Source organism: Adiantum capillus-veneris, chromosome 7 (genome assembly GCF_014529385.1).
Source record: "Adiantum capillus-veneris isolate H3 chromosome 7, ASM1452938v2, whole genome shotgun sequence".
NCBI lineage: Eukaryota > Viridiplantae > Streptophyta > Polypodiopsida > Polypodiales > Pteridaceae > Adiantum > Adiantum capillus-veneris.
In genome coordinates this window covers 136,319,830-136,331,630 of record NC_140937.1, presented here as the reverse complement: position 1 = coordinate 136,331,630, position 11,801 = coordinate 136,319,830, and the positions used below count along the sequence as shown (strand labels likewise).

The 11,801-nt window shown below is 43.6% G+C and overlaps 1 protein-coding gene across 1 annotated transcript; it reads right to left on the bottom strand.

Moving 5' to 3' along the window:
* Positions 1 to 9,759: 9,759 nt before the first annotated feature.
* On the bottom strand, positions 9,760 to 11,024 carry LOC147454669 (uncharacterized). Its single transcript, XM_086516538.1, has 2 exons — positions 10,735 to 11,024; positions 9,760 to 10,270 (listed from the first exon to the last, which is right to left on the bottom strand). Exons 1-2 carry the CDS (start codon positions 10,912 to 10,914, stop codon positions 9,881 to 9,883), a joined length of 570 nt encoding a protein of 189 aa, XP_086372664.1. The 5' UTR covers positions 10,915 to 11,024; the 3' UTR covers positions 9,760 to 9,880.
* Positions 11,025 to 11,801: the final 777 nt, after the last annotated feature.

Genomic DNA, 11,801 nt, shown 5'->3' with positions numbered 1-11,801 from the left:
TACTTGGCTACATATCACATATAGTAGCATGTACACAATTCCATAACACCCAATGGGTAGCTATTCATAAGAGTGAGATGTTTCACTTAAGAGTTATTCATTGTAAAAATGAGACATGTTTACCTAAGATTCATCAAGTAAGTGTATGGGATGCTCTTGATAATGTTTTCTGCCTAATCGTTTCCGACAAATATCTTTCTTGTTTGGAGACACCCTACTGTGCTCTATCCAAAATGTAATAATTGTCTGCTTCAATTCCTCTGATAAGGACCTAGCATTTTCAGACTTCCTTTTGCATAAGTCGAACCTCAGTGTACTTGACATAGGATCACTGTCAAGTCTACCCAAAGCTGAATATAAATTCCTTGGATGAACATTTAATAGCTTTGCCACTTTATGTAGAGTAACACCTCTACCTTGGCTCCCATTATCATGCAGTAATCCATTCACCAGCATGCTGAATGTGCTTCGTTTTAAAAACATCTCGTCAGCTGATTTTGGAATCTTTAATTCCTGTAAGGAGACCTTGAGTGCAGAAATAAGGCCATTTGCAAGAAGATACAAATCTTCATAGACTGGCAAGATTCTATCATCATTGAAAACACCTTGAAGAATTGCATTCTTATCTTCTTTCCTGTAACTATGCAACTGTCTCACAATGTGCTGAACAATATTCTGAATAGTATATTGCTTCTTGTCTTCCTTTGTGTGTACATCGACGTCCTCCCAATCTTCCGCTCCAATGTTGACGCTTGGCTGTACTTGCTTTCTTGCACGACATCGCTTTCTGTACTCACGTTTAGCCTGTGCTTCATACTTCCTCACTACAATAATTTCATCCTCATTTAGACAAGCCTTTCTCTTGGAGTGCACTTGCATATGAACTATATCTATTCCATGTGCCTCATCATAAAATCCTTTGTCCACCATCGTGGAACAGCCTGCAGTAGTTTGAAATGAATGAAGTTGTACAAAACTTCCTGATTGTAATAGTGAACTGAAATCCATTCGTGCTGCATTGTTGAGTTCAAGAAGCTCCATTGCTGCTTGTGAGGAGGTATGAGCTGAACCAAAGCGAGAGGAAAAGAGTCTCCATCATCCATATTCTGAACAGGAGAGTAGGAGAGAGAGAGAGAGATGGAGATGGGCATTGAAGGCCATCTGAGAGAGAGAGAGAGAGAGAGAGAGAGAGAGAGAGAGAGAGAGAGAGAGAGAGAGAGAGAGAGAGAGAGAGAGAGAGAGAGAGAGAGAGAGAGAGAGAGAGAGAGAGAGTTCCACGCGTGCTAACCGCTCCATGTCTTTCAATCCGAGTAGTGGAGTCGTGAAGTCAGTTATCTTACCTATATTCTTTTAAAAATTATTGACTTAAAAGCCCAGCTATGGTGCCATCCATAGCATCATACTTGGTGTCCATGGACAAGTATTTAGACACCATTCTATGCTTTCACCCAATACCGCTCATATTATCGCGGCCATCATTTCAAACGGATACATGAGAATCCGAGGTTGCAGAGGGGGGGGGGGGGGGGGATACGAACGACCCCCCCCCCCCTACCCTTAGCTATACATTATTTCATTTTTTGGCCTTTTGAGTTTTTTAATGAAGATTTTTAATTTTTTACGGATACTTTATTTTGTAGTACTTTTAAATGTTTAATAATTGAATTTTTAAAATCTTTTTTAGTTCAAAAATAATTTTAACACTCATTGTCATTTATTCCCTTTGACTTTAACTACATATAATTTTTCTAATAGAATTAAGTGTAATTTTTCTAATGGAGTTTTTAAAAGTGTTTACGACACATGAGTAAATAAGCAACCTTTCGTGTGTGCAGGACATCGAGTGGGATGATTGTGGTCCTCCTAGAGGCCCAGAGCGAGATCGTTGGCTCAAGGAAAAACTACCTTGTCCTTGTGCCACGTGCAAAAGGGAAATTCCTCGCTTAAGGCGCATTGCTTTGGAGCACATGGAGAACGAAGGGCTTTGGCATCCTTGGAAAAGCGCTCGGAGAGATGATAGCACGACTCACCCGTCGCTTGAGAAGGTGCCCCATTGGTCTGTGTTCGGTGGTGGTGCACCGGCGCACAAGGCCAAATGGCAGAAGCAAGAGCGACTGGGCGATTTGGGTGCACCACATGGTGATCTTGCCGTTGGCTCTACGTCGGCAGCTCCTACGGCGTCTTCTTCACACTTTGAGGTAGAGGATGAGTACATGTTCGACATGTGTGATGAGTTACTAGCTCATGAGCGTGACATGTGCAAAGAAGATTGTCAGCCTTGCACTAAATGGGCTGCCGAAACAGAGGATAGATTGATGACGAGTGCCCGAACACCTCTTTATGATGGTGCACGGTACTCGGTGCTCCGAGCATCGTTGGAAGTACTCAAATTGAAAGCAAAATTCGGTTGGAGTAATGCAAGTGTCGATCCACTTCTTCTGTAAGTATAGAATGTGGCTTTTACATACTCTCTCCCTCTCTCTTTATGGTGTTGTCTTCTAGGAATTATACTAATACGCATGTTTGTTGTAGTTTGATGGGAAAAATGTTGCCAGTTGATCACCACATGCCTCCAGATCGTCGACGAGCTAGATCATATGTCACTGCACTTGGAATGGAGTATGAGCGCATCCATGCGTGCATCAACGATTGCATGCTATACCACAATGAGCATGCACATGCTACCTCATGTCCCGTGTGTAGGGAGGCACGATACAAAACAGGTGTGCGTGAGGCACACCTACCCCGCAAGGTATTAAGACATTTTCCATTAATTCCTCGCATCCAACACATGTTTAAAAGTAGGTCTACCGTGGAGCTTCTCGCGTGGCACGCAAGCCATCGCTCAAATGATGGAATGATGCGTGTCCCTGCCGATTCACCTGCATTGAGGCACATCGAAACTCAATGGCCAGAGTTTGGGTTGGAGCCTCGACACTTGAGGCTTGGGTTAGCAAGTGATGGTGTCAACCCCTTCGGCACAAAGTCTACTTCATGGAGCACTTGGCCTGTGGTGATTGTCAACTATAATATTCCACCATGGGAGGCAACCAAGAAGGGCAATATACTTCTTTCCTTGCTTGTGCCAGGGAAGTACAAAGTGTCAAATATTGACATTTACCTCGAGCCCCTCATCGAGGAGTTGGAGGAGTTATGGAGAGGCATTCCTGTTGTCGATGTCTCACTTGCAAAGGGGGGGAGAGAGGCTCAAGTGAGGGGAATCCTTATGTGGACTATGCACGACTATCCTGGGCTTGGATAGATTTTTGGTAACCCCCTGTCCTCTATCTCTCTCTCTCTCTTTCTCTCTCTCCCTTTAGCTCACTTTAGTTCACTCATCTCTCTAATCATATGATATGTATGCACGGTGGTCCACATCGGGCCACAATGCATGTCCTACTTGTCGGCCATCGTTGGTGACGGAGAGGCCAGATTCCTTGCGCAAGGTAATCTATCCAAACAACCATTGTTTCTTACTCCAAGGTCATAGCAAGCACAAGGCTCCAACAAATGGGAAGGCTCCTCTAAAGCTCACAATAGCAGATTGGGCAACCATTTGGGAGGAACACCACAACAACAATCCGGCTTCGTGTCCTCCACCAAAAGGTATGTCGAGGTATTCCATATTTTTAAGGCTTCCATATTGGAAGGACTTAAAAATACAACACCTCTTGGATCCCATGTACATATCCAAGAATGTAGCCCAAACACTATGGGACCACATTATTGGCAAGAAGGACTCTTTGGGGGCAAGGGAGGATTTGAGGCTTTTAAAACGTCTCCCCGTCTCTGCCACTCCACGGCGTGCCCCAAATGGAAAGATTGTGCTTCCTAAAGCACCATGGATGCTAGAAAAAGAAGAATTAGACAAGGTGAAGGGTACCATTGCCTCTATTCGCACACCAACAGGATACATGAGGTCGCTAAAGGGAGCTTTCACAAAAGCGAAGAAGGGTGGAAGCGTTCAATTGTATGGGTTGAAGTCCCACGATTGGCACACGATGCTTCAGGTATTCTTCATAAGTTCCCTATTCTATCTATAGTTTGTGTGTATGACTATCACTCACTTTTCCTTTTTGCTGATTTACATTGTAGTTCATTCTACCGTTGAGTATGTGTATATGTCAGGACAATAAAGTCATGGATGCTATTTTCAAATTAGAAGAGCTAGTATGTGTATATGTCGGGACAATAAAGTCAGGGATGTTATTTTCAAATTAGAAGAGCTAGTAAGGTACACCACAAGACTCCACTCGCCTACACCTTTTTTATGTACACAATAATTTCAACTAGCACGTAGTGTATCCTTGTGTGTTTTCTTGCAGATTTGTGAGCTCCAAGGAAATCGAAATAGATGCTATCCCTGCTGCTCAAACACTTGCAACAAAAAATGTGTGTGCCATTGAGGATGCATTTCCTCGATCGGTCCTTCTTAGTCAAATTCACCTCTTGGTTCACGTGGTGGAGGAGATAGCTATATGTGGAGTAGTGCACGCACGATGGATGTTCTTCTTAGAGAGGTTTTTAAAGACTCTCAAAGATTTTGTGCGGTTACGGTCTCAACCAGAGGCATGTATGGCCGAAGAGTGGATTGTTCAAGAGGCATTTGTTTACATATCAGAGTATTTGGCACAAGTTGATCCTTCAATGCCTCGCATGTGGTCCGACGAGGAAGATTCAAGGATGACTTCACAATTGACAAGTGGAAAGGGGAAACTACTTAACATGGATATGAATCTATCCCGAGTGGTCGATAACTTTTGCATTTTGAATGCAAAGATTATGACCAAGTGGGGGGCCTTGTGGACAGTGGAAAAGTCCAGGCGTTTGCAAGAGAGGGAAGCATGGAAACAAGCACATGGAGGAAGGAGGGCACCCCCAGTTCCTAGACACCTTGCATGTTTCCCAGATCTCATTAGTGCAGAGTGGATTCATGAGAGAATGTCCGAGGCAAAAGCACGCGGAGAAGACATCACCAACAAAGAATGGGAGTATGCACGAGGCTGTGTACCAAAGGTAGAGTACTCATATACCTAAACCATATTGTCTCGCTATTTGTTGAAATTATTTTAATATGTATTTGATAAATTAATATATATTTTTATTTTATAGTGCCTTTCCTTTAACTGTATGTGGTCAAAGGGTCATCATTTTCGTACGCGCCACACTGACGAGCGTAGAACCACCATGGATTGTGCCATCATGGGCAACTTTGACACAACCGGTGATGAAGCCAGGTACTGTGGAACTATTGAAAGGATACTAAAGGTTAATTTTAGAACCTTTCATAGCTTCATCTTCGAGTGCAAGTGGTTTGCAAATGTGTCTAGCCGACATGAGAATGGCCTCTACATGGTGGACTCTAGTGTGCATCACACAGGGAGGTATGACAATTTAGTTTACTGCGCAATTGTGAGCAAGTGAGTGACATGTACCTTTTTTATTTTTATTTACTTGTTGTATCATTAGTTATACCAATGTTACTCACTTTGAGCTTTTATTTAATAGGTCATCTATATCCCAGCAATACACCAACCAAAACTTTGGTTCGTAATTCCCGTAACACCTCAGGGGAGAACCATTTTTTCCACTAATGAAGTGGAGACTATCTTCGACCCTCTTCCACCTCCGACTTTGGATAAGGTGGAAACAGAGGAGAGGGAGGTCGATGAATCAAGTCCGGCGCGGTAGCAAGCCTTAGCGAGGGTGATTGTCATGATGATAAAGATGATGAGATGGAGGATGACGAACTCGAAGATGATGAAGCTGGCAATGCATCCACAAATGACAATACCGTTTCTCTCTTTATTGATTTAGAAGGCATGGGTTTAGAATTGGATGATGCTTCATGTAGAGATCTTTTGGAAGATGATTCATAAACATTTTGTAGTTATGAAGTTTTTTGATCATGTAATCCATTCACCTCTCTCTCCCTCCTCTTTCTCTCTTTAGATTTGAGAATATGCTTAATTATGTTAATCAATTGACAATGATTATTTTAGTTGTAAACAAGGGTAATCTTAAGCTGGGTTCAGACGAGGCTGGAGGAAGAAAGACTTTCTGCAGGTCTACCGTCGCCTCGTCTAAACGGTGTTGGAGGAAGAAGAGCGAAAAACAGAGAGAGATGGAGAGAGGCCAGTAGCTCTTTCGAGGGGGGGAGGGGGGGGGGGGGGGGGGGGGGGGGGTTTGCCGGAAGAAAAATGGAGGGCCCGGAGGAAGGTGATATCTACTGCAGCAAATAGGCTTTTGCCACGCAACTTAAACGCCCCTGTGAAAGCATTTCCGTCGTAGCGTCTCGACCGAGCCTTATATCCCCCGCCTCCTTCTCCCCCCTCTCTCTCTCTCTCTCTCTCTCTCTCTCTCTCTCTCTCTTTCTTTCTCTTCATTTTTAGAATTGAAAATTATATACAATACTCTTCAATTTTTATTGAGAGGAGGGAAACACCAAAATTTGAAGAGGGGGGGGGGGGGGGGGGGGGGGGGGGGGGTTTAATCTAGAATTTGAATTTGAAAGTTTAGGTGCTAAATTTGGGCAGCGGATATAATAACGGTAATGGACGCGATAATGACCGCGATAATAATAGCGGTAATAACAACGGATACATTTGTGGTAATACTTTAAACACAAAAAAACCCCCCGCTCTCCTCTCTCTTGTTTCTCTCATTGAATTTACACCTTCTCTCTACAAAACGCGGTAAAACAGCGCGATAAACACTTGGAGATTTTCATAGTGTTGCATCTATCTTTGCATATATTGTACAAGTATACATCCATCAAGGTGTGTGCTCACTACAATGAGAAGGAGGTATGAACCAACAAAACCAAGTGCACCCGCACATCACCATGAGAATCCTTTAGATTCAAAAAAAGGAAGGAAGTTAATGCATAGGAGATGAGGCTCATAGTTCCTTAAAGAAAGTAATGACTTGTAGGCTGTATTTGTAAGTGTTTAGGCACTGTCCCAAATCATATAGTTTGGAGGTAAGACCTACATTATTTGTCTTGCATCAATTTTGATCTTTATGATCCCTATGTAGTTATCCTCAATGTAACTCATATTAGACTCCTTGATCAAAATCCATGTTGTATCCTGTAAGCTTCAGCTTACGGGGAAGTTTGTTGAGGTAAGCATGTAGCTTGCACTCACGGTGAGAACAAACCTGTAAGCGAAGTATGCACCATTTATCTGCATACTTAATTTTTTTCCTATGGGACCTATAATCCTCACACATGCTTCTTTACTATGCATACATGCTACACAAATATAGTCACATGCTATTTGGCACAGCCCACATGATACTTGATCTTTTTTCACATGTGGTGCATATCAGTTTCTATCAATCAAGGTTACTTCCCTTTACATTGAGTACATTCTTTCTAATTGTTATGAATCTCTTATTATGATGAGTGTCTCATTGGTCTATCCACCTTAGGCATTACAAGTCTTGCAATCTTCAATGCTGAATCTACACAATAATGTCTCAATGTACTTTGTCTGACACAATGCAATGTCTCCATCAAACTACTAAACATGTATACCCAAATAACGATGCAAAAGCCCTAGTTTTGACATTTTAAAAGAGGTATTTAAATTAGCCTCCAAATCTACACCTTGTCCCTTATTTGGTCCAATAAGCAACATGATGTCCACATAAAGACAATGACTAAAAACATACTTCACATGCTTTACATACAGAGCACTCTTAACTGGAATATGAGGAAAATCAAGAACAACCAATTAAGGATGAATTTTTTGATACCAAATATGGGAGCTCAAGGGGATCACTATATTTAAAAACTATATATCTTGTGTGTTCAAGGAATATTTATTACCCCATTAGCTATGACTTTCTCATCCATAAAAGGGACTTTTTTCCCTATCCAATCTATATTTTCTTTAGTACCTTTTGCATGTGAAAATGTGAGACAATACACAATAATATAATCCCTACTAGTGAAGTTAGTTTGTTTTCTTGTAAGTGTCTACGAGTTATTTGAACTGCATCGTAGACACAGGGGTTCAAGTCACCTCCTTCAAAAGGCTCATATTTGTTGTAAACCAATCACAACAATGAGGTCTTCCCTTTTCTTCAATTTGAAGCCCTTGATGCAACAAATTAGCCCATCCAAACATCTTGCCGTGTTGAGTTGCATGCAGAATAGCATGGGTCTCCTTGGAAATGTATAACTTTACAAGAACACAAACCTATCTAAGTACAATTTGATACGTTGGTATCTATGAGAATCTTCATCTTGGTAATAACATAATAATTGTGGTTCCCCATATTAGGCCCAAGAATCCTAGTCATCAACTCAATCGCTTTTCGAGAGAGAGATGAGTCAATCTCATGAGACCTCATCACTATCTCACACGGGCATGGTTTGGATGTGATCAATGGCCCACGCCTTTTTTGGGGAGCGTGGCATCGTGGGCTATTGATCTCACGATGCGCCCGAATTTACTAAAGCCGCCCCGAATTTACACAGCGACGGGTTTATCATAAAACTCCCCCTTCTCCCATTGCTTTCAACGAGCACGCGCAGGTGAGATGGTTAAGGTGATAGGCTTGCAAAGGTGATGTCCAAGGTTCAAGTCCGGGGGATGAGAGGGGGAGGGGGGGCGGGGGCGCCCTAATTTACAAGTTTTGGTGCACCAATTTACCTGTTTTCCCGAATTTACAAAAGTCGCATTGGACGGCTCATATCGCACCCGATCCCCTAAATGGGTGTGGGCCATTGATCCCATCCAGCCCATGCCCGTGGGAGATAGTGAGGAGGCTCATGAGAGCCATTAGCCGCCAAATATATTGCCACTTATGGTTTGAATGTGCACCAGCCATTTGCTCACCAAGACATTTTTGTACCAGTGGCAATCGAGCATAATTAACAGGGCCAAAACTATGCAACAAATTTGTGCTCTCTTTGCTATGGAGATTAAGCTCATGCTTCATTTCACTAAACGTGTCGTCCAACATGGGATTAGGGATGTCGACGGTTTTAAGGCGCAAGGTGTTTCCTCTCCATTGTGCAATGTCATTTTGGCAATGAGGTTCAGACCGGGATTACACATGGTTTCATGCAGCCATAGAGCTCATCTAGTTCACACCGAGGATCATGGATGCACACCATGTTTACATTTGGCTCTTACATAGTTCACAACTCAGGAATTTACTAGTCAGATCAAACGGCTCAACTTCCCCCACGACACCACTTTTTGAGCGTAGATCTCGGGTGTAGTCTCCATGACAATCGGACTTGTGGAGAAAACTCCCTAGACAAGAATCCTCTCCCCTTGTCCTCTCTTTCAGGCTTTGCAAAGCTTAACACAAGAAGTTTTCTCACAATAATTCCCACATTGCGACTTACCTCAAGATCATGAGTTTCTCTGAGGGAGACACAACATACCTAGCTAGGTTAAGTTGGCGGCCGATGGTCCGGGCTGGTGGTCCCCTGCCCCCAATCGTACCTAGCTAGGTATGCGGTGCCTCCCTCACAGAAACTCATGATGTTGAGGTAAGTCACAATGCCGGTGGTCCCCTGCCCCCAATCGTACCTAGCTAGGTATGTGGTGCCTCTCGAGCAGAAGCTCATGGTATGAAAAACACTGGACAAAACTCCGTTTTCCTACATGAGAATATTTCTAAATCTTCTTGTGTAATTAAGGTGGGGTTTGACGCGAGCACTCTACTAATTTAACAGAAAAAAGAAAATGTAAAAACCTTCAATACAGTTGAAAAATATGTGTGTGTACAAAGATGGAAAGCCTCAGTAAAAAATACCTATTATAATAAAAATACAGATGCATTTTATTGTGAGAGCATTTTATTGTGACAGCAGGAGATTATCTTGTGTGTGTATGTCGATGTGAGGGCACAGAAGTCACAGAAAATGAAGCTCATGGTGAAAGAGGACGATGTTGCCTGAAGTATTGACAAAATTGACGAGGCCATAGCCGCTAACGCCGCGAAAATCCCCCGTCCCACCGACAATAGAGACCTCATTGGGACCATTGGTGATGAGAGCCTGAATGCTGACAGTCCCATTGAGGGTACCATCATTGTAAGACAGGATCTCCACCTCCACGGCCACTCCGGTGCTAGTGTAGCTCGACTCGACCGTGTAGCCGCGCACATACCCCAAGAGGGTAGAGCTCGGATCGGCGCCTTCTGTGACATTGAAGGCGAAGAGCTGCGTCGATCCGAAGTTATTGGAGTAGGTTGTGTTTATGGCTGGTATGAGCTCTTGCAAGTCAGGCTGCCCTATTCCCACCTGCATAATATGTCAAGAGCCAATATAGTCATGAGAGCCATACTCATATTGACGTGCATTATTCACAGCTTTTCTCTGCCCTAATTTGTGACACAAATACACAAGAAGATTTAGAAATTTTGTCATGTAGGAAAACGGAGTCTTTTTCACTGTTTTTCATACAATGCATAACATCATGAGCTTCCGCTCGAGAGGCACCGCATACCTAGCTAGGTACGATTGGGGGCAGGGGACCGCCGGCCCCGTGGGGGGCCGGCGGTCCCCTGCCCCCAATCGTACCTAGCTGGGGGGGCCGGTGGTCCCCTGCCCCCAATCGTACCTAGCTAGGTATACGGTGCCTCCCCTCACAGAAGCTCATGATGTTGAGGTAAGTCACAATGTGGGAATTATTGTGAGAATCTGTCCAGAACTTCTTGTGATATAGGGCATGCAATTCTATCAGCTACTCTGCATCTGCTACATACCTGCACATAGTACTCAAGTCCCGTCACATCGGCGCCTACATTTTGGCCGAGGATGTTCCATGGCAGAAGGTTCCAGGGTCTCACCCGCGGGCGGCGCGTCTTGCGGTAGAGTGGCCTTGCTTCCGCAGCTGCTATTATGAGCATAACCATGAAAGCTGCTGTAATTTGGAGCTTAGACATGGTGCTTCTCTCTCTCTCTCTCTCTCTGCACAGGATAAGCTGACAACTTTTCTAAGTGTAAAGATAAAGCATTCAGCGACTCTCTCTCTCTCTCTCTCTCTCTCTCTCTCATACACACACATATTGGCTTGATATACTACTCGGGCGTCTCTCTCTCACTCTCACACACACACACACACACACACACACACACACGGGCGCGTCAAGCACCCAAGCCCACCATGTGACGGTGCGACCATAGATTATTGCCCATACCAGACAAACTTGTCAATTCTGATCGTCTTTTAGTCCTTACAACTTTACGTCAAGAGTTCAATTCATTCACGAAACATATCTCCACTTGTAGTAGGTAAGCATTAAGCCAAAGGAACATATATAGGAATGGACATTTGGGAACATGACTTGCATGCAAGTCCACATTACGTACTCTTGACTCCTTGACTCTTCAAGAGTCCCCCCTTGGGGCGATCCTCCAAGACTCAAGATCGATCACTGCTAAAGCCTTCGCAAGGAAAATGAAGGTCTCGTGATCGTAAAGATTCAATATACAGTTGACATGACCTTTCTATCCCTGCAAATATTGGGAGCTCAAATCGTGAGTCGTGACACTTGCCATTTCAATCCCTTTTTTGAATTTAGCCCTGAATTCTCACCTCATTTTGGGTGGCAATACGTGTTGGCAATCGGTGTAGCAATTGTGCAGTAGCCCCCTCTAGCCACAAAGAGAGAGAGAGAGAGAGAGAGAGAGAGAGAGAGAGAGAGAGAGTAAGTATACGTAATCATTGTGTGGTGGTGACAGCCATGCTCTTTCACTCTTCATAACTGCCGCAGCAACACTCAGCACCAATTGTAAGGTACCTACTTTCTCACCCACTAAACTTTAGCAT